This window comes from Neomonachus schauinslandi, chromosome 14 (genome assembly GCF_002201575.2).
Source record: "Neomonachus schauinslandi chromosome 14, ASM220157v2, whole genome shotgun sequence".
Lineage (NCBI taxonomy): Eukaryota > Metazoa > Chordata > Mammalia > Carnivora > Phocidae > Neomonachus > Neomonachus schauinslandi.
In genome coordinates this window covers 44960445-44984397 of record NC_058416.1, presented here as the reverse complement: position 1 = coordinate 44984397, position 23953 = coordinate 44960445, and the positions used below count along the sequence as shown (strand labels likewise).

The 23953-nt window shown below is 36.2% G+C and overlaps 1 protein-coding gene across 2 annotated transcripts in view; it reads left to right on the top strand.

The window, feature by feature from the left end:
• The window catches only part of TAF4B (TATA-box binding protein associated factor 4b), a 122167-nt gene that overhangs the window by 28567 nt on the left and 69647 nt on the right, over nucleotides 1-23953 (top strand). The window contains exons 8-9 of one of the 2 annotated variants that reach the window (XM_021686269.1): nucleotides 5764-5899; nucleotides 6983-7088. In XM_021686269.1, the coding sequence (XP_021541944.1) occupies nucleotides 5764-5899; nucleotides 6983-7088 (242 nt within the window). Of the gene's footprint in view, nucleotides 1-5748; nucleotides 5900-6982; nucleotides 7089-23953 lie in introns of both variants that reach the window. The other variant, XM_021686268.1, reaches the window with a different exon arrangement.

Below are 23953 nucleotides of genomic sequence, written 5' to 3'. Positions count from 1 at the left end.
TTGTTTTAGTTTATTCTGCTTCTGAGAATAATAAAATCTAAATAAACTTCCCAGCCTTTGTTGTCTGGTCAGGAGAAGAGGTTAATATCTGTGGATGATTGTCTTTGAGGCAAAGGTCAGCTATGGGCATAAGATGAAAGGGGGAAGATCAGGGCACCTGGGTGGCTCAGATGGTTAAGCATCTGCCTTCAGCTCAGGTCATGATCCGGGGGTCCTGGGATCGAGTTCTGCATTAGGCTCCCTGCTGTGTCTCTCATGAATAAATAAATAAAATCTTAAAAAAAAAAAAAGAAAGAAAGAAAGAAAGGGGGAAGATAAGCTTGGACAGTGGTCAAACTCTTGGGTAGGTAGGAAGTAATGTCATTTCCTGGGTGCTAATCATTTTTCATCCCTTCCTACCCTGAGTTTGATTTTCAAATAAAGAAATGTGCCTGCCTTGCAGAATTTCTCTTGGGTTGTTTGAATTTAATCTCAGAGATGAAACCTTTTTAGAAGCAGTGATTCTTAAACATCAGTCTGAGCAGCCAGCTTTGGGAACCACTGAAACAGAGTAATCACCTCAAGGAAAGGCCTCTTTTTTGGTAGCACTGAACAGAATTGAAATCCTTTTTATGGTCATAAGTGATTGTTGAATCAGTGCTAATCTTTATTGAACATCTGTACCATATTAGTTCCTGAAGTGAAATAACACTTTTCTAAAGAAAATTTTAGAATCTGGAAACATTAAGTGACCCATCCACTGGCACTTAGCAAGTCTTGGATCTCAGACCAAAACCCAGGGTCTTTCCCATTAGGATGTACTCATAGCAAGAACTTCTAGGTATCTAGAGTGTCCTGAAACAGTAAGACTGGTAATGATATCTTGACAGCATTTATATTTTGTATGTTTGACTTGTTATACATGAGAAACAATTTCAATCAAGAAAAAATGTAACAGGTTTTCCAATGGGGGGAATCTGGCTGGCTGAGTCCAGGGAGGATGGGACTTTTGATCTCAGGATTGTGAGTTTGAGCCCCGCGTTGGGTGTAGAGATTACTTAAAAAAAAAGAAAAGAAAAGAAAGAAAATCTAATGGTAAATTTTAGGGATTTTTTGACCTCCTACTTTCATTCTTACAAAAATGTGGAATAATTTAATTTTTCTTGTGAATTCTGCTTTCTTATTTGCCCTTTGTTTTAATTTTACTCAGCAGATTTGATGTCAGTATTTATACCTTCCTATTTAAAATGTCAAACACCAGAGCATCTAGACACTGAAGATGCATTGTAATCTGTTTTATAACACATTTTTACCTGGGGGCACAAAACAAGCCATTCTCTGTGGTAATGCCACAGAGAGGCTTGAACTAAGACATTCTTTCAAATCAGCTAATTTAGGAAATTAATATTACTAAAGTTTAGTATTACTCAAGTAATTTAAGAATATCATCCATGAGGCCATCATAAACCATAGTTCAATTTAATCCCAGATAAGTGAGGGGGAAAATACTCAGGGTGCTAGAAACATAGGAGTATTCAATGCAGCTTATAAGAGATCTGGCAAATCATAATTTAAAATATGAGAATTGCCATACTGGTTCAAATCTGTGGTTTGTGCAACTCAGGATGTAGTCTCCAAAAATGAGCTGAAGAATACAAGTATAGATTGTTCAATATTAGTTTTAAAATTTGTTTATTTCTGGGGTGCCTGGGTGGCTCAGTTGGTTAAGTGACCATCTTGATTTCGGCTCAGGTCATGATCTCAGGGTGGTGAGATTGATTCCCTCCACCCCCACCCCTTGGGTCAGGCTCTGTGCTGGGTGTGGAGCCTGCTTGAGATTCTTTCTCTCCCTCTCAGTTTGCCCCTCCCCCCCCCCCCCCTGCTTGCTCGCACCTTCACACTCTCTAAAAAAAATTTTTTTTTTAATTTCCTTTAATGATTGATCATGAATTTTAAAACCTCTTCTTAATGTTTTATATGTTTCTAGCATGTACTAGCTTTTCTGAAGAATTGTATAGGTTTCTTGCCTTCTAGATGTTTTAAATATCACACTTTTCAATTTATAAGGATCCTCTTAATCTCCCAGTGCAGGGTTTAGATTTTATAGAATTATTATTTTATGAAATAATGTTTTTATTCCAGATTAAAGAGGCCCTTCCCCATTTATTTTTTTAATTTAGATTTGTTACTATATATTATCTTTCCTATCTCATTGATTATTGTATGTTATCCTCTGGGGATCTGCTAGAGTTCTCATCAAATGAAATAATTGGAATTGTTCATAGTTTCTTTAGATATAAGTTTTTCATTTTGTGCCAGTAATTCATTGCTTTGTATATTTTGGTCCTCAGATGCTTTCATTGTTGAACTATGGACCTATTCAGTAGTTCCTGTGATTTCATCTGACAATCTAGTTCTTATAAATGGTTAGTGTTATTGGTTATTGAACAATTCTGGCATAGTAGGTGTTATATGATGTTACACACTCCAACTAAATGTTAAGCTTAATGTTTTTACTTTTCTTTAAAAGTTAATAAGTGGATGAATTGTATTATAGTCTACAGATGATGGGTAGATAGTAAGTAGAAGCTTTCAGTTTTGATGCTTAAAAGTTTTTCTTAGGATATTTGTAAAAAAAAATGTTTTATTCATAGTTGAGCAAAAGCTAAATTTAAAGAGTATCTACAGACCAGAGATCATAAATTTTTTAACAGAAACTTAGAGGTTCTCAATTTGAAGGAGCATTTATGGATTCCTTATAAAAGCTGGTAGTATAATTAAAAATTCATTTGAGCACATTTTTAAAAGTGTTTAGAAGGCCCTTTAAATGAAAGAAACAGCATATTCTGAAGTTTACCAACGTTGAGTTTTAATTTAGATTGGGTATGGCATATAAGTTTCAATCTTCTTTGTAGGATTTTACTGGAGTTCTATGTTAAGATTCTGAGGCTGGATGAGGGTATATAGAAGTGATGGCATTTAGTGATGTATGCCATTGTCCCAGGAGATAAGGAAATAGTGGTACAAGAACCACATCCTGGCTGTTCCTGAGAAATAGTTGGCAACTAACATGTATTTCCTGACTATAAAGCTGTAGCTTTTGTTTAGTTGGGGTCCTCTGTTTTCTAGAACTCAACCTACCGAGTGCATGCCAGTAATCACATACTGAATATTATATAGGAATAGAAATTAGAGGAGATAATACCCTTGATTCTAATTACTATGTGTGTATGTACTACTTGAGTTATTTAGAGATAAGAATTTGATTGCTGTGTATTTATGAACAGGGGAGTAGGTGAGGGTTGAAATACAGAGAAGGCAAAGTGTAAGAGATGGGGATGCCTGGGTTGCTCAGTTGGTTAAGTGCTGGACTCTTTGATTTCGGCTCAGGTCATAATCTCAGGGTTGTGAGATCAAACTCCGTCCTGCTCTGTGCTTAGCGAGGAGTCTGCTTGAGATTCTTTCCCTCTCCCCGTCCCCCTGCTCACACGTGCTTTCTCTCTCTCTCAAATAAATAAAATCTTTTTTAAAAAAAGTGTAAGGGATGTTCTCATCTACTTGTTTAATTCATACTTGTGTTTCTTTGTGTCCTTTCCTTACGAAATTTAAGAATTTATTTGTCAGGGGGTGGGGAGAGAGAGAGAAAGCGAGAGAGAGCAGAAGTAGGGGAAGTGACAGGCAAAGGGAGAAGCAGGCTCCCGATGGGGGACTTGAAGATCCCAGGACTCTGGGATCATGACCTGAGCCAAAGGCAGACACTTAACCAACTGAACTACCCAGGCGTCCCGGGGCCTACTCTATAGCTGAGGCTGCACACAGCCAGGCTATGTAGAGCCTGTGTCTACCTCAGGGGTAGGCCTTTGGGCTGTTATATGATTACCTATCAAAATGGTATGAAGACTAACTCATAAACACCTCTCTAATATTTTATTACTGTTTTTCACAATTAAAATACTGGAAAAGAATACTTAAGAATATTAAGGAAGAAAATATGAATAGGAAGATAAGACAGAATTGTTAGAGGACTGTTTCTGTTGAGTTTCAGTCTGAATGAATAAATGTGACTCTAAATGTATATTATTTTGTAAAATTTTTTTTCTAATATTCTCATCTTCAGTTATTTGAAAGTTTAACTTTATTATTTTTCTAATTATAAATGTAGCTTATGTTAATCATAAAAAAGCAAATAATGTACATATCTATAAAGTATATAATAAATACACAAAGTAGAAAGCAAAATTACCCTGCAGTAGAATCCTAGGAAATAATCACTGTTTACAGATTGTTTTTTTAACTTACAGACCTTTCTCTGTACATACACTTATAAAAAATTTTTTTGAAGTACAGTTGATATACAATATTAGTTTCAGTATACAGCATAGTAATGTTCAACATCTAAATACATTAGGAAGTGATTACCACACTAAACCTAGCTATTATCTATCCTCAAAGTTATTAAAATACTATTAACTGTATTCCCTATACTGTATATTATATTCATCTGTCTTATTTTATAACTGGAAGTTTGTGACTTGTTTCACTTAGCATGTAATATCCATGTGGTTGCAAATGGCAAGATTTCATTCTTTTTGTAGCTGAGTACTATTCTGTTGTATGTATACCATATCTTCTTTTATCTGTTCATCCATCAAAATATTACTTTGTAGAATATAAATCTGATTCCTCGTACTTTACAATACAACTCAGTTTATAATCTCAACTTATTAAAATACATCATTGTTTTCAAGAGTTCTTTCTCTCTTTCAAGAGTTTCTTTTTATAGAATGATGGCAGTTGGATTATTCCAACTTGTATTTCTTCTGTATGGCCATTAGTTCCCATGGGCTTCTTCACTGGGACATTTTGAGTTTCTTGTGAGTTACTTTTGTTTAGTAATACACACTAAATTTTATATTTTATTTACAAAAAATGAGAGAATAGAATACTATCCCCAAAATTCTGTTCAGAAGTCTTTCTCCTGACTTGTTTATATTAGCCGTATCCGAGTTTAAGGACTTTTAAGTAGTTCACTATTAATAGCGGACTCAAATATACATGGTGACTTTTTCTTTTTTGAAGTGAAAAAATGAAGCTCTGCTATTTTGACTTTTCTTCTTCTTTTAGCTAAAAATAAGGCCCTACTATTAGTTTAATTTCTCTTCCTTTATCCCCAACCCTTGCCCCCTGGATTTCTTGAACTATTCTCTTGGAGAATGCCCTAGCATTGTTGTTTTCCAGAGACTTGTAAAAAGCAGCCCATTAAAAGTCTTTATCTTTTAGAGACATATTTTGAAATATTTAGGGATAAAAAGATATACCTGGGATTTTAAAAAAAAAAATTGAGGGTGGTGAGAAAATGAGTGGGTAGGGATATGGATAAAACAGGATTGGTAAAGAATTACTCATTGTTGAAGCTGGATAATAGTGGAATAGGTGGTTTCATTTTATTCTTCCCTCTACTTTTGTATATGTTTGAAATTTTCCATAAGTTAAAAAATGAAAATAGGATCCAAATGGAGATTTAAGTCGGGCAGTATATAATGCAAATTTGAATTCCACTCTAAAAATAAAATATATTGTATAATAGTCATGTTTTTCACTATTGAACAAGATAATTTTGTGACATACAAATATAAATTTTAAGTAGACTTTGTTACGCTAATGTAAAGGTGTATTTACAGTTAGGTGAGCACCGTCATTTGTTCTACTGTTATAATTGAAAGCTTGTTCTTTTCTAAAGCAGGTTTAGTTGAATGAGTGTATTAATAGTTCTCATTGTTTCAGGTAGTCCAGCAGCCTTCAGGAGGTGTTGCAAAACAAGTGACCACACTTTCCCATTCCTCAGCATTGACCATTCAGAAATCTGGACAGAAGAAGATGCCAATGAGCACTGCAATACCTACCAGTCAGTTTGCTCCAGGTAGACCCCAATCCATCCCTGCCCCATCACACTGGGTTTGGAACATGATGGGGTTTTGTATTATTCTCTTTTTTCATTGTTATATTAAGAGAAGATAGTCTTTTAAATAGGACCTGGGGGGAGGACTGAAAAATAATTATTTAGTACATTCTTTGTACATACATAGCTACTTTTTAGGGATATGTGTTGCTTTAGAATAAAAGAAGCAGCTGTTCATGGTATTTTTGTAATTAGAATAACATATTTATATAAAGCACTTTTTAACATAAAAATTGCTATAACTTTATTTCTTTTTAAAATGTACTATTTCTAAGTTTGGAAATCATTCTTACACGTAAAAGAGATTTCGTGTATTTTTTTAAATCTACAAATATGATATATTATTAACATTTATCACCTGTCACTTTTTCTGCGTGTTTTTATAACGCTGGTAATTCTGTAGACTGTTTGAAGACTATATAAAAAGAAATGGAGGGGCACCTGGGTGGCTCAGTCGTTAAGTGTCTGCCTTCGGCTCAGCTCATGATCCCAGGGTCCTGGGATCAAGCCCCATATCAGGCTCCCTGCTCTATGGGAAGCCTGCTTCTCCCTCTCCCACTCCCCCTGCTTGTGTTCTCTCTCTCGCTGTCTCTCTCTCTCTCTGTCAAATAAATAAATAAAACCTTTAAAAAAAAAAAAGAAATGGAGAGGTCTTGATTTTATAAGATGATTGCTTGTACAGGGAATAAATTCATTGTTTTTGAATTTTTTTTTTTTAAGATTTTATTTATTTATTTGACAGAGAAAGAGAGAAAGAGTTCACAAGCAGGGGGAGAGGCGGAGGAAGAGGGAGAAGCAGACTTCCCGCTGAGCAGGGAGCCCGATGTGGGGCTCAATCCCAGGACCCTGGGATCATGACCTGAGCCAAAGGCAGCCGCTTAACCGACTGAGCCACCTAGGCGCCCCTGTCGTTTTTGAATTTAAATATAGTTCTAGGACAGCTTGAAATTTTCTTTGTATACTAAAAGCTATTATTCTGCATTTTTCCTAATATGGCATGATTTTTTTTTTAATTCATTTTCCTTTCTTCTTTTGTTTGTATAGCTTCCATTCTAAAGCAAATTACCCTGCCAGGAAATAAGATTCTGTCAATCCAAGCATCTCCTATTCAGAAAAATAAAGTAAAAGAGAATGGAACAACATCCTTCAGGTAAAGAAAATAAATAGTTAAAATTTGGTCTGGTTAAAGGAAAAGATGACAGAATAATACTTATAAAATGAATATATTGATGCCTTTTTGAAAAGCTGACAATACTTTATTGAGTATAATTTATAAACAAGTGCACAAACCTTAACTGTATAGTTCAATGAATTTTGATAAACATATATCCCTGTATAATCAAGATACTGAACATACCCTTCACCTTCATGCTCTTTTCAAATCAATTACCTCTGACCCCTGCCTCCAGCAGCTGCTATTCTTATGTCCATCACCATAGATCATTTTTGTCTATTCTTGAACTTCACATAAATGAAAAATCACATTAACCTTTTTGCATCTTTTTTCACTCTGCATGTTTTTGAGATTCATCCATATCATTTTGAACATTAGATGATTGTTCTTTTGTATTGGTGGGAAGTATTCTTTATATAAATGTAAATCTCTTTATCCTTTTTCCTGTTGATGGACATTGGGTTGTTTCTGGTTTTTGACGATAATATGTAAAGCTGCCATAAACATTTACATACAGATTTTTATGTGAACATAGGTTTTTATTTCCAGAATATGATTGCTGGATCACTAAGGAAGTGTGTGTTTAACTATTTAAGAAACTAACAAACTGTTTACCAAAGGAACTGTACCATTCTGCATTTCTACCAGCAATGATAAGAGTTCATTTGCTCTTCAACTTTGTCAGCTCTTTGTATTGTCAGTTCTTTTGATTTTTACCATTCTAAAAAGTATATTGTGGTTATTTTTGTGGTTTTAATTTTCATCTCCCTAATGACTAAAGATGTTGAGCATCTGTTCTTGTATTTATTTGCTATCCATATACCTTCTTTGATGAAGTGTGTGTTCAAATCCTTTGCCCAGTTTTTCTTATTGAGTTATTTGTTTTCTTATGGTTGAGTTTTTAGCATTTTTTATGTATCCAGGATCCAAGTCTTTTGCCATGGTAGTGATTTGAGAATAATTTCTATGTAGTGTGTTCTGTCATTCTCTCACCAGTGTCTTTCACAGAGCAAACATTTAATTTTGCTGAAGTTCAGTTCATTGTTTTTCCTTGTAAATTATGCTTTTCATGTTTTATCCAAGAAATGTTTGTGCAACTCTAGCTTACAAAGATTATCTCCTATGCTTTGTTGTAGAAGTATTACAGTTTTAGGTTTGTCCTTCTTGTATTGATATTCTTTAATTTCTGCCATTACCTATATAAATATTAATGTGTGGGTATTCTACTTTCTTCTTCCTCAACCTTCTCCCAGTTCTAGTTGCATTATTTCTTTGTCACAATATAAAAACATTTGTGCATTAGTCTTTCTCATTTCCACCTGCATTTTAGTTGTAGGTCTACTTTTATATTAAAATGATCATCTTCAGTCCTTTCTCTGAATTTTTCTTAGTTATCTCTTGGTTGGATGAAGTTCATCTACTCAAGAAAGGCTCATCTGGTGTAGAATATCCTAAATTCTTCTATGTTAAAAATGGATTTCAATGTCCTCCATATTTAAAGGACCGCTGGCTGGATATGAAATTAACATTTCGTATTGCATTTTTTTTTCGTATTGCATTTTTAAAAATGCTTCTCTACTGTTGCCTTGATATTTATGTTGTTTTTTTATTTATTTGATCTTTTTGTCTGCCTCGAGAATTTATTTCTTTATCTTTAAAATCTAATATCTTTATATTAGAGTGTACTATGAGACATGGACCATTCTTACTTCACTTTCCTAGGTTACCAGTTGGCCCTTTTAATATGTAGATTCTGATCTCTTGAAATGTCTGTGAAGTTTTCTTGGATTATAGTTTGAAATATTAGTTCTAGTCCATTGTTTTATGTTTTACTCTTCAGGGAATGCAATAGTTTGGATTTTATTCTTTTTACTTCCCTTACTTTCCATTACTTTGCCTCTGATCTTTTTTAATTTATCTCCTTTTCATTCCCTTGGTTGTTTTTACACCTTTCTTCAATGCTTCTTAATAGGGTTTTGGTTGTATCTATTGGCCTATGAAAAACCTCTTTGATTCTCTTGTCTGCAGCACTGTATAAATTTTTCCCTTCCCCATTTTGGTCCTCATCCCCAGCTTACACATTTAAATCTACGAGGTTCAACTGAATAGAGCTCGTACTATGATCTAGTAGGACATCTTTTTAGTACTTTCTGATTTGGGATGTGCTTAGTCTTCCTCCTAATAGAATATTTCATCCTTATGCCTGACACTGCCACCAGTTCTCTGACCTCTTTTTGTTTTTTTTTTTTTTTTTTTTTTTTTTTTTTTTTTTTTTTTTTTTTTTTAAAGATTTTATTTATTTACTTGAGAGAGAGAGAATGAGAGATAGAGAGCACGAGAGGGAGGAGGGTCAGAGGGAGAAGCAGACTCCCCGCTGAGCAGGGAGCCCGATGCGGGACCCGATCCCGGGACTCCAGGATCATGACCTGAGCCGAAGGCAGTCGCTTAACCAACTGAGCCACCCAGGCGCCCTCTCTGACCTCTTTACAGCAGTTTTTCTTAGTCTGCTTTTACCACAGGTCTTGAGTCAGATGAGGTGGGGGCACATTGGGTGGGTGGGGCAAGGAGTGGGTGGGTGAGGAACTGGTTGCCCTTTATTTCATTTATACTTATTTTGAAGTTTGGGTATTCTTTCTCTTTGAGTTATGCTGAGGTTGTGGTTTTCCTTGTTCTGCATTGTTTTGGGAGGAAATGTTAGAAGATGGACATCTAGGCAGTCATCATTGTCTTCCAATGCAGTGTGTTTAGTCTGTGTCAATCAAGATACATAGACTATTTTCAATACCCCAAAAGCTTCCTGGTGCTCCTTCCTAGCCAGTCCCCTTGTTACACTCCAGCCAGCCACTGACCAGTTTCCTGTCATTGTGGTTTAGATTTGTCTTTTTTATTTTTTTAAAGATTTATTTATTTATTTTAAAGAAAGAGAGGGAGGGAGAGCAAGCTTGAAGGGAGGGGCAGAAGGAAAGACTCTCAAGCAGGCTCTCCACTGAGTGGGGAGCCCAACATGGGATTTGATCCCAGGACCCCAAGATCATGATCTGAGCCAAAACCAAGAGTCAGATGCTTAACCGACTGAGCCACCCAGGTGCCCCTAGATTTTTCTTTTTTCTTTTTTTATTATTTTAAAAAATATTTATTTATTTTAGAGAGAGTGTGCAGGGGGAGGGGCAGAGAGAGAGGAAGAAGCAGGCTCCCCGCTGAGCAGGGAGCCCAATGCGGGGCTCGATCCCAGGACCTTGGGATCATGACCTGAGCAGAAAGCAGATGCTTAACTGACTGAGCTACCCAGGTGCCCCAGATTTGTCTTTTTTAAATGGTTGCCTTTTTAAAAATTGTATGTTGATTTTATAATTATTAATCAAGTTACTCTGCCATTGCCAGAAATCATAACCTCCACTTCTTTTTTTAATACATTATTGTTATCTGGTGGAAGTATCTTTTTTCTGGAGGGGGTGCAGAGGGGGAAAGAGAGAATCTTTAACAGGCTCCACAGCCAGCACAGAGCCAAGACAAGGCAGGGCTCGATCTCACAACCCTGAGATGATGTGAGCCAAAATCCAGAGTCTCAAGAGTGGATATTGACCGACTGAGCTGGTGGAAGTATCTTATCTCCTGTGTTCTTGACAATTAATCATCATCTTTATTTTAAAGTCCATGCCTAATATTCCTAATATCCATGTTAACTATAAGTCTCTTTCTTTTATCTGACTTTTTCATCCTGTTTCTTGGTGTCTACTTAGTAATTTTTTTTGAGTCAATGTCAGATATGTTTAAAAAGAGTTTTGGATTAGTTACCTCCAGAAAGAGAATTTACCCAATTTTCTGGTTGGCAGTAGAGGAGCAAGTTGCCTCAATATAGTCAGTAATTGAGCTGGTTCAAAGCTAGGTTGTAATCTTTCCAAGGTTAGCATATCCCTTTGGTTCTCCTGGCCCCAAGATGTAGTCCCTCAGGAGTTTCAACTAAGAGTTAGGGTGCTTTTCTTTGCTGCATTCTGAAAATTTTTATTTCCTCAGTACTTTAAGAGTGCTTAAAACTCACCAGGCTTTTGTTGTTGTTGTAAACTGTCTTAATTCTTTTTCCCCCATTTTAAAAAAATTTTTGGAAAATACGCATCACATAAAATTTACCATCTTGGGGCGCCTGGGTGGCTCAGTCGTTAAGCGTCTGCCTTCGGCTCAGGTTATGATCCCAGGGTCCTGGGATCGAGCCCCACATCAGGCTCTCTGCTCCGCGGGAAGCCTGCTTCTCCCTCTCCCACTCCCCCTGCTTGTGTTCCCTCTCTCGCTGTGTCTCTCTCTGTCAAATAAATAAAATCTTTAAAAAAATAAAAAATAAAAATAAAAAAACTTACCATCTTAACCATTTTTAATTGGCATTAAGTACATTCATGTTGTTATGCAACCATCACCACCATCTATCTCCAGAACTCTTTTCATCTTATAAAATGAAACTCTATACCTTTTAATCAATTAGTCCTCATTTTTCCTTCCCCCCCCCCACCCCCCAGCCCTTGGCAACCAACATTCTACTTTTCTGTCTTTGCAATTTTGACTACAACAGTCTCATGTAAGTGGAATTGCAGAGTATTTGTCTTTTTGCGGCTGGCTTATTCCACTTAGAATAATGTCCTCAGGGGTTCATCTATGTTGTAGCATAAGTCAGAATTTCCTTCCTTTTTAAGACTGAGTTGTATTCTGTTGTATATCCACTCATCTGTCAATGGACACTTAAGTGTCTTCCACATTTTAACTGTTGTGAATAATGCCCCTGTGAACATGGGCATACAAATATCTTCAAGTCTGTTTTCAATTCTTTTGGTTATATATCCAGAAATCGAGTTATGGGATCATATGGTATCTATTTTTAGTTTTTTGAGGATCTGCCATGCTGTTTTCCACAGCAATTGTACCATTTTACATTCCCATCAACAGGCCACAGGAGTTCAGATTTCTCCACATTCTTGCCAACACTTGTTATTTTCTGGTTTTGTTTTCTTTGATAATAGTCTTCATAATAGATATAAAGTGATACTTCTTTGTGGTTTTGATTTGCATTTATTTCCCTAATGATTAGTGATGTTGAACATCTTTTCATGTGCTTATTGGCCATTTGTATATCGTCTTTGGATATTTTCTATTCAAGTACTTTGCCTATTTTATAATCAAATTTTTTTGTTATTGAGTTTTATATTCTGTATATTTCTCCCTTATTGGATGTATGATTTGCAGATATTTTCTTCTGTGGATTGCCTTTTTACTTTGATGTTAATTTCTTTTGAAGCATAAAATTTAAAAATTTTTGTGAAATCCAGTTTGTTTAATATTCTTTTGTTGCTTGTGCCTTTGGTGTCATATCCAAGAAATTATTGCCAAATCCAATGTTGTAAAGTGTTTGTCCTGTTTTCTTCTAAGAGTTTTATAGTTTTAGGTCCTATATTTTTTATCCTTTCTGGTTATTGATCCTTTTTCAGTTAAAAAAAATTTTTTTAAAGATTTTATTTATTTGACAGAGAGAGACAGCGAGAGAGGGAACACAAGCAGGGGGAGTGGGAGAGGGAGAAGCAGGCTCCCCACTGAGCGGGAAGCGGAGCTTGATCCCAGGACCCTGGGATCATGACCTGAGCCGAAGGCAGACGCTTAACCGACTGAGCCACCCAGGTGCCCCCAGTTAAATTTTTGTATATGGAATTAGGTAAAGGTCCAACATCATCCATCTTAATGTGGGTATCCAGTTTCTTCAGCACTATACTATTGCTAAAAATACTACCCTTTCCCCACTGAAAGGTCTTGGCACCCTTGTCAAAAATCATTTGACCATATATGTAAGGGTTTATTTATGTCTTTTCTGTTCTATTTCATTTGGGTTATATGTCTGGCTTTATGTTAGTACCACACTATCTTTTTTTTTTTTTTTTTTTTCCAGTTTATTTATTTTTTTTATTCTTATGTTAATCCCCATACATTACATCATTAGTTTTAGATGAAGTGTTCCATGATTCATTGTTTGTGCATAACACCCAGTGCTCCATGCAGAACGTGCCCTCCTCAGTACCCACCACCAGGCTAACCCATCCTCCCACCCCCCTCCCCTCTAGAACCCTGTTTGTTTTTCAGAGTCCATCGTCTCTCATGGTTCGTCTACCCCTCCGATTTCCCCAGTACCACACTATCTTGATTACTGTAGCACTGTAGTAAATTTTGATATCAGGAAGTGGGTCTTCCATCTGTTCCTTTTCAAGATTGTTTGGCTATTCAGGGTCCCTTGAGATTCCATATGAATTTTATTTTATTTTTTATTTTTTATCTTGTTTTAAAATCTTTTTTTTCTTTTTTAAAAGATTTTTATTTATTTGACAGAGAGAGATACAGCAAGAGAGAGGGACGGGGGAGTGGGAGAGGGAGAAGCAGGCTTCCCATGGAGCAGGGAGCCTGATGTGGGGCTCGATCCCAGGACCCTGGGATCATGACCTGAGCCAAAGGCATACGCTTAACGACTGAGCCACCCAGGTGCCCCTCCATATGAATTTTAAGTTGGGTTTTTCTATTTCTGCAAAAAATGTCACTGGGATTTTGATAGAGATTGCGTTATATCTGTAGATTGCTCTGGGTAACATTGACATCTTAGTAATATTAAGCCTTCCAATCCATGAATATGGGCTGTGTTTCTATTCATTTATGTCTTCTTTAATTTCTTTCAACAACATTTTGTAGTTTTCATTGTGCAAGTCTTTGGCTTCTTGGTTAAATTTATTTTACTAAGTATTTTATTCTTGTTGATGCTATTGTAAATGTAATTTCTTATTTCCTTCACAAATTGTCCATTGTTAATATATAGAAATGTAGCTGTTTTTGTTGTATTGACTTTGTATCCTGTTGCTTTGTTCAGTGCATTTATTAATTCTTTTTGTGGAATCTTTAGGGTTTTCTAACACATGAGATCGTATCGTCTGTGAATAGAGGTAATTTTACTTCTTCCTTTCCAATTTGGATTCATTTCTTTTTCTTGCATAATTGCTCTGGCTAGAATGTCCAGTACCATGCTGCATAGAAGAGGCCAAAGTTAACATCTTTATCTTGTTCTTGATCTTAGAGGAAAAGTTTTCAGTCTTTCATCATTGAATATGGTTTTCACTGTGGGTTTTTCATATATTGTTTTATTATGTTGAGGTACTTTCCTTCCATTCCTGGTTTTTTAAATGTTTTTATCATGAAAAGGTGTTGGATTTTGTAAAATTATTTCTCAGCATCACTTGAGATGATCAGTGGCTTTTCCCCCTCCTTTTTGTTAATCTGTATTAAATTGATCAATTTTATATATTGAACCATCTTTGTACTCCAGGAATAAACCACACTTAGCCTTAGTGTATGATCCTTTAATATGCTGTCCAATTCAGTTTGGTAGTACTTTGTTGAGGAATTTTGCATCATTGTTCATAAGGGATATTGGTCTATAGTTTTCTTTTAAATTTTTTTAATTAAAAAAAAATATGTATTTGAGAGAGAGAGAGAGAGAAAGACAGCGTGTGGGCAGGTGAGGGGAAGAGGGAGAGGAAGAGACAGTTTTAAGGAGAGTCTGTGCTGAGCACAGAGCCCAACACGGGGTTTGATCTCATGACCCTGAGATCATGACCTGAGCTGAAACCAAGAGTTAGACACTTAATCGACTGTGTCACCCAGCTGCCCCTCTCTTTTTTTTTTTTTTTTAAAGTAAGTTCTACACCCAGTGTGGAGCTTGAACTCATAACCCCAAGATAAGAGTCACATGCTGTACCGACCAAGTCAGACAGGCACAGCAATCTGTAGTTTCCTTATGTTATTTTTGTCTGGCTTTGGTATCATGGTAATGCTGGCCTCATAGAATGGGTTAGGAAGTATCTTCTCCTCTTCAGTTTTTTGGAAAAGTTTTAGAGGATTTGATATTAGTTCTCCTTTAAATGTTTGGTATAATTCGCAGTGAAGCCAGAGCTGCCACTGTGTGCACACACTTTCTCTCCCTCTCTGAAATAAATAACTAAATCTTTAAAAAACAAACAAAAAAAAGAGTGAAAGACAAAGCTTGACACTCTAGCCTGCCTTTTAAGGTGATACTAATGGATTAACCAACACTTAAATGATTTTTTTCTCAACATGTTGCTAATCCATTTAACCACTGTTTATTGTCTGCTTTGTACTTGTCATTGTGTTTCTTATATAATTGGTGTTATCATTCTGGTCATACTCCATCTTGTCTATTAGGAGTGTCAATGACTGAGTGTCTCATTCTTCAGAAATCAAGATATCTTCAGTCTTAGATATTCTTTTGACCTATCAGTTTAAAGGCTTATTTAAAAGGTAATAACTTAGCAGTTACTATCATTTCAGTAATATTTATTCAAACTTACAGTGTACCAGGTACTGTGCTAATAAGATAAGTTCTATAACATTCACTTTTCCCAATACCATAGTGAGGGAGACACTGTCATCTGTGTGATAAGTTGTTTTTCTCTCACTGCTTTCAAGATTCTCTGTCTTTGTCTTTTGAAAGTTTGATTATAATGTGTCTCAATGTGGGTTCTTTGAGATGACCTTGCTTAGAGTTTTTTTTAGCTTCTTGGATGTTTATGTTGATGTTATTCCTCACATTTGGGATGTGTTTAGCCATTATTTCTTTAAATATTCTCTGCCCCTTTCTTCACGTTCTGAGACCCTGTAATATATGTGTTTGACCATCTGATGGTTTCCCACAGGTCCTTGTAGGTTTTATTCACTTTTCATCAATCTTTTTTCTGTCTGCTCCTCATTCTCAGTAAATTTCCATTTTCTCTGTCTTCAAGTTTACAGATTGTTTGTTTGTCTTCCCCAATCTGCCTTTGAATTTTTCTGTGAATTTTTCATTTTAGTTATTGTACTTTTCAGCTTCTTAATTTCTTGTTGGTTTCTTTTGAGTTATTCTCTTTTCTTTCTTTCTTTTTTAAAGATTTTATTTATTTGAGAGAGAGAGAGAGCACGCATGAATGGCGGAGGGGCAGAGGGAAAGGTAGAAGCAGACTCCCTGCTGAGCAGGGAGCCCGACGTGGGGCTCCATCCCAGGACCCTGAGATCATGACCTGAGCTGATGTCAATGCTTAACCGACTGAGCCACCCAGGTGCCCCTTAGGTTTCTCTTTATTGTTATTTCCATTTTGTTCATACATCATTTTCTTGACTCTCCTCATATCTTCCTTTTGTTTTTTGAACATCTTTAAAACAGTTGTTTTAAAGTCTTTGTCTAGTACATCCATCCCTGGGTCTTTTTTTACAGGGATAGTTTCTGTGTTGTATTTTTTTCCTTTTAATTGGTCATACTTTCATGTTTCTTTGTATGTCTCATGATTTTCTGTTGAAAATTGGACATTTGAATCTAATAATGCGGCATCTCTGAAAATTAGATTATTCCCATTTCCTAGGGCTTGCTGTCTTTTGTTTTTTTGTGTGTGTTGTTTTTGTTGTAGGATAAACCTGAGGTATAAACTTTAGATCTTAGATTGTTTTTAGCTTTTGACTTTCCCTGGGCATGTCTGGTGACTTTCTCTTTTCCCTTAAATATATGGAGTTGCCTTTGAATGTCCTGATCTTTCATATCTGGCTTCTAAAAGGGGTAAATGAGGGGATGGGGGAAAATGGGACTCACCCTTTATGTGCCTTAGAAGTCACTTTGGCTAGAGAGTGAGGGCCCTGCAACAGAGAAAGGAGTATTAGCAACAATGCCCACCCACCTCATAGTCTGCACTTCTGAGATCAGAAGCAACAATCAGTGATCCTGAGCATATATTCCTGATATTTGGAGGACAGTTTCCCCCCCAATCCCCCGCCCCCCCCCCCCCCCACACACACCCTAGCTGCCACAAGCTGTGTGCAGACTTCTCTAATACCTGTGCATAGCTGTTTGCCCCAGGGCTGGAGTCGGGGGGATGGGTAGCCCTTGCCAAACTAACAGCTGAAATTGACCCAAAACCCAATTTATCTTACAAGCCTTCCCCTGAAAGTTGTAAGCCTTCAAAAGATTCAAAAGTTCCAAAATAGTTACACCAGACAGATTCCTGATGCTCTTCTGCCATCTCCCAGAATCCTTCTCAAGAGTGCTCTTCATAAGCTTTTTGCTTGGCTTCTTTGACTTTTCTTTTGCAGAGCTTCAGTGTTCAGTGCTTTGAATGAAAAATCATCACATAATGTCAAGTCTGCTTCTTTGTGCCTCAGTTCTTTTATAGGGTCATGGCTTACACCCTGAATATTGGCAGCCTCAGAAACCTTGAACTCTAACTTTCTGTCTCTCATCATCATGAGATTGCCTAATGCTCTCTTGGCTTTTCTGTTTCTTAGTAGCTGCCCTCTCCATGGCTGCTGCTTCTTTTTTTTTTTCTTTTTTCTTTTTTTAAGATTCTCTTTATTTGCCAGAGAGAGAGTGAGCACACAAGCAGGGGGAGCTGCAGGCAGAAGGAGAAGCAGGCTCCCTGCTGAGCAAGGAGCCTGACATGGGACTCGATCCCAGGACCCTGGGATCATAACCAGAGCCAAAGACAGACACTTAACCGACTGAGCCACCCAGGCATCCCCTCTCCATGGCTTCTTAGTGTCTTCTTCTACATCAAGAATTTGATGAACATGGAAGAACATGGAAAAAATTGGGTTTCCAGTGGTGAGGTTCTCTTTTCTTGGGACTGTGGCTCCTCAAGACCTGGTTTCCTGGACCCTTGTCTGCCCTCAAACAAACTTTAAAAAAATGTTCTGGGGGCACCTGGGTGGCTCAGTTGTTAAGTGTCTGCCTTCGGCTCAGGTCATGATCCCTGGGTCCTGGGGATTGAGCCCCGTGTCAAGCTCCCTGCTCAGCAGGGAGCCTGCTTCTCCCTTTCCCTCTGCCTGCCACTCTGCCTACTTGTCCTTTTTCTCTCTCTCTGTCAAATAAATAAATAAAATCTTAAAAAAAAAAAAATTTAAAAATGTTCTGGCTTTGTTAGTAGACAGAACAATTGTCTAAGTGATAGTCTACAACTAAGCAGAAGTCCTAGTGTAATTCTTTATACTTTTTGGTATTGCCAATATTTATTGGAGTTAGTGTTTTTAGTACACTTAATGGTATATTTTGATGAACAGAAGTTCTTCATTTTAAAGTAGTTGTATTTAAAAAAAAGTAGTTGAATTTAGCAATTTCTTATATGAATTGCTTATGCTGTCTTATCCTCCTTTGTATCATATAGTCTCCTTTATAGTGTTCTAAAAGTTTTGAAATTTCACTTTTTTTATTTAAATCTTGGTCAACACGGTTTAATTTTGGTTTTGTTTTTTCTTATGATGTAGGATAGGGATCCTAATTCACTGTTTCCCATATGCATAATCATTTGTTTCAGCAGATTTAATCAAGACTCTGTCTTTCCTCAGTGATCTGTAGCATCTCCTATATCATATTTGGGGTCTTTTCTAGGCTATCATTTTTAGTCTATCTTTACATCCCTATTTTATCTTACTGGTTAATTTGTTTATTTCCAGTAGCATGATTCTCAATTTACTATAGCTTCAGAATAAATTTTAAGTCTTATTAAAGCATCTCCTTTACCAGTATACTTTATTTCTTCTCTGTATTTCACTTTCATACCCCACCCTTCCACTGTTCTTGGCTATTTCTGGGATTTTGCTGTTCCATACAAATTTAAGTATTAGTTTAGATTCCACCAAAAATGTCTGCTGGAATTTGAATTGGCATGACATTGAGTCCATTGTCTTTAAGCTGATTTCTTTATAATTTTGAGCTTTCTATCTATAAATATGATTTATATCTTCGTTTATGCATACCTTTTTTTAACATCTTTCAATAAAGTGATATAATTTTATCTATAAGGTTGTACATAATTTGTTGTATCTATCTGTTGGATTTATTCCTAGGTACCTTTTTATTGCTATTATAAATATTTTTGGTGATTGCCTTTTCTGTTACTACTGTATAGAAATGCACATTGCTTTTTTCTTTAATCCTTTGCTAATTGGCTTGTTAGGCTCTTAATTTCTGGTAGTTTTTAGATTATTTATATAGACAGTGATGTCAGGAGTGGTAGAATTTTGGGTTGACTTTTTTTTTTTTCTTTCAGCACTTTAAAAATATCATTCCATGGTTTTCTGGTATCCATGTATGTATTCACTTTCAAAAGTAAAACATATAAGGAAAAGTCACCCTGAGAGTTAAAGTACAATGAAACAGCAGCACATTTGAAACCCCAGTGACTTCAAACATTGGATGATCAAATATTCAATGTTAAAAATTATTATAACATGGTTAGAAATAAAATGTGGAATCACAAAAATGAGTGGAGAACAGTTTTCTGTTAAAAAATGAATACAATGGGGCGCCTGGGTGGCTCAGATGGTTAAGCGTCTGCCTTCGGCTCAGGTCATGATCTCAGGGTCCTGGGATCGAGTCCCGCATCGGGTTCCCTGCTCAGTGCAGAGCCTGCTTCTCCCTTTTCCTCTGCCATTCCCTCTGCTTGTGCTCTTCTGTCTATCTCTCTGTCAAATAAATAAATAAAATCTTTAAAAAAAAAAAAAAATGAATACAATGATTTGGAAAAGGACATTTAGAAGTGAAAAATGTAGGGATGCCTGGGTGACTCAGTCAGTTGAGCATCTGACTCTTGATTTTGATCTCAGGGTCTTGAGATCAAGCCCTGAGTTGGGCTCCATGCTGGGCGTGGAGCCTGCTTGGGATTCTTTCTTTCCCTCCTGCCCCTGCCCCCAACCTTGTGCACATGTGCTCTCTCAAAAAAATTAAAAAAGTAAAAATAATAAGAAAGTATTTCTGAATTTAAAACCTCATTGGATGGGTAGATCAGATTAAACCTAAGGACTTAAATTGAGTTGGCTTTACTCCACAGTGGATTTGTGACTTTCTCATGGTAACCAGGGATGATTGTTGATTTGGGACCACTTTAGTATCTATTCTAGGGAATCCGATTTAACCCAGCAGTCTCAGATACAATTTCTCCACATTAACAGAGGTCCAGGAACTAGTGCCAGCCACAGGCATTTGCCACTAAGGCAGCTCTACCTTTAGAGTGTGGTTATTGCTTATTTTTACTGACAACTTTTTTGACAACTTCTGTGCACCCAACACTGGAATGAAAATGTCTTAATGCTGGTCTAGTTAGCATGTCGTGTAATCTCTCCTCAGTAAATCTAGTCCACTTACTGCCTGAAGCAAAAATGTCACCGTTAGTATTTTCTCTGGGAAATTTCTAACATATTACTTTTGCTCATTTATCTGTTGAATGCTTATTGCTTTCTAGACATATATAGGAGAGTAATTCTTTGTTGTGTATGTTATAAATATCTTTCTCCCAATCTTTTAACTGTAACTTTGTTTTTAGAGTCTTTTTGTTTTAGAAGACTTTAAATCACAGTATTAGATTTATCACTCTCATGCTTTATGGCTTTTGAATATCATTGTATTCTAAAAAATTCTTCTTCATCCTGAGTCCATAATGATGTGCCTCCATGTTTTCTTCCAAGATATATATAAACACACACCTACATATGTACATACACCTTTACATCTTCAACATTCTTTATTTTTGTAAATATCTGTAGCAGAAATTAGCTTTTTCCCAGTTGGAAATGCTGGTCTCAACAGTAGTTATGAAGAATTCATTATCCTTACTTTTTCTGATTTGAGATGTCACCTTTATCTTATAGTAAATTATTGTTTGTACAAAGATACATTTCTAGAATTTTAGTGCTGTTTTTATTTCTGTGTTAATATTTTTGCACTTTCAATTATGATTTATTATTTATTTTTGTATCTGACAGAGCAAATCCTCTCTCTTTATTCCTTTTTTATCAAAGGTATCTCCACTTTACCTTTGTTATTTTTCTACTAAACATGAATTTTAGAATGAGCAGAGCAGTTCTATGAAAATTTTGTCTTGAGGTTATGTGATTAGGTTAATTTGGGGAAGAATTGACTTTTTTATGATGTGAACCATCTTGAGCCATAGTTACATTTGTTAGAATTCAGTAAGATTATAGATAATAGATATACTAACCCCCCCCAAAAAAAACCCCAAAAAACAGTGGCATATGCAAGACAAGATTCTCTCACATTCAGGAAAACTGAATCATTGCAGGTATAACATTCCATGGTGTAAGGGACCCAGCCTCCTTGTTCGCTTTCTTTTTGTTTTTCAGACACATGCTCATGTTCTCACTGTACAGTTTTTAGATGTGATATTCCCTGGACTCTCTGTCCTCCAGTTTTTTTTTTTTTTTTTTTTTTTTTTAAAGATTTTATTTATTTATTTGAGACAGAGAGAATGAGAGACAGAGAGCATGAGAGGAGGAGGGTCAGAGGGAGAAGCAGACTCCCTGCCGAGCAGGGAGCCCGATGCGGGACTCGATCCCGGGACTCCAGGATCATGACCTGAGCCGAAGGCAGTCGCTTAACCAACTGAGCCACCCAGGCGCCCCTGTCCTCCAGTTTTTATTTGTCTTGGTCCTTCTTATTTTAGTTTAAAAGTGATCTCCCTAATTAGAGTGTCTGCTTAGGCAGCCAGTGTAAAGTAGCTTCTTCAGTCATACCTGCTGTCTTGAGGCACTCATCTAAAAGTATCCTGTTTTTTTGTTTACCATTCCTTGTTTTTCCCCACTCCTTTAAAAATCTCTGAGAGTTTACAGTAACTTTTTTACCATGGTATACCTAATGTTTAGAACAAGGCCTGGTTCATAATAAGCATTCAAATATTTGCTGAAATAATGAATTTTAAAAAAGAGAACAAAAGTGTCTATAATCATAGCTATTTTTAAGGATATCTTTTATTTCTGCACTAAGATACATTTTTCATTTTGTATGCTTTATAGTAATTTTGGTCATATGTGATTTATGCATATCTTTTTTGAAGTGATGGCTTTTTTAGCTTAAGTTTGGGTTTTTTTGGATACTTAATATCAATGTCACTTCAGTTGTTGTTAAAATGAACCTTAAAATAGACCCTTGATGTTGACTCTTTTGTTAAGTAAGAGGAGGTAATAGTGTATGCCATTAGATCTTGTCTTGACTTAACTGGATGAGGTTTAATAACATAGAGTGTTATTTGCCTATTTTTTCAAAACTACTTGTTTAACTAAAAAAATTATTTTTTTCATGGCTTTTTCGACTAAGAGAATTATATTTTCTATTTGGCTTGTCAATACACCTGGGATGAATAAGGGAAGCTATATAGTACTTAAACACCAGAGGGTGCCAGAGATTCATGTTTCATTCTTCATATTTCAGAATCAGAAGTGACAAATATTACAGTACCTTTGCATGTTTGTATAGTTAACCTCACTTAAACTGACTGGCTACTTAATGATAATACGGAATTGTTGATTTTTTGAAGCTATGATAATGCTTAAAGATTAAGGTTTTTTTTTTTAAAGAGTTCTTGTATTTTAGAGAAAAATAAAATATAGATGGATAATGCATATATGTTACTTCTGTTAGTGACAGTATTTTAACAGCTAGGGTTTAGTGTGATATTTTTACATTTTTTCTTTAAAATACTGTTAGGGGCTCCTGGGTGGCTCAGTTGGTTAAGCATCTATCTTTGGGTCAGGTCATGATCCCAGGGTCCTGGGATCGAGCCCTCCATCAGGCTCCCTGCTCAGCGGCGAGTCTGCTTCTCCCTCTGCCCCTCCCCCTGCTCACGTGCACTTGTGCGCGCTCTCTCTCTAAATAAAATCTTTAAAACGAAATAAAAAAATAAAACACACTTAGAAAATAATATAGGACAAGGTTACACGCTATTGTCATAGACAGTATTACTTCATTAACTTTAGTGTCCTTTATTTTATATTGTAGGAATCAGATTCTCTAGTGTTGATTAAACGTGTTCACCTTGCTTCATATGTAATTGTTTCATCATGTACTTATTAAAGAGTCTGCTTTTCCCTATATGTACAAGTGTATCAATAATATATATTGTTATGGGGCGCCTGGGTGGCTCATTTGTTAAGGGTCTGCCTTCGGCTCAGGTCATCATCCCGGGGTCCTGGGATTGAGCCCCACGTCGGGCTCCCTGCTCAGCAGGGAGAGTGCTTCTCCCTCTCTCTCTGCCTGCTGATCCCCCTGCTTGTGCTCTCTCTGTGTCAAATAAATAAATACAATCTTTAAAAAATATATATGTATATATATATATGTTATATAATATATGACATAATATATATGGTTAATCTTTCCAGAGCAGGGACTTAGAAAACAGCCTCTAGTGACAAAACAAACAAACAAACAAAAAAAAACCCCTCTCATCTTGGAAAGATAAAGGAGACAGAGAAGAAGAACCATCAGTGTAAGCTATGCCTGGAGTAGCTCTAAATCTAGGGTAAAAATTCAACAAAACAGTCCTCTGGGAGGAGTTGCCTTATACTAGAAATTTGATAGAAATTAAGTTCTTAAACATTCTTCACAGGGAAATTATATAAATGAACACTTGGGAGATGAGATTGTGAAGTCTTTCCGAATTTGTAGCCAGATTTTGTCATAGTAAAATGCTGTTTAGGAAAAATTATATTTGTACTTAGATGCAGAATGAGTTGGAAAGAAAAGAGATATTAGAGGTAGAGGTTGATGTTACATGGGCAGGAGATAGGGAATATCTCATTTATATGTCATGGGCATCTTCAAGAAGGATCAAAGCCAAGAGACTGATAATAGTAGAGTATCATTTATAATAAAAATTTCTTAACAGTATTAATAATTCAATTGAAAATATATAAATATAGGAAGAGGGTGGTAGATACTTTCAAAACAATTTATAAGTAAGTAATTGCTAATATAGTGCAGATCAACAATTTGAAAACTACTC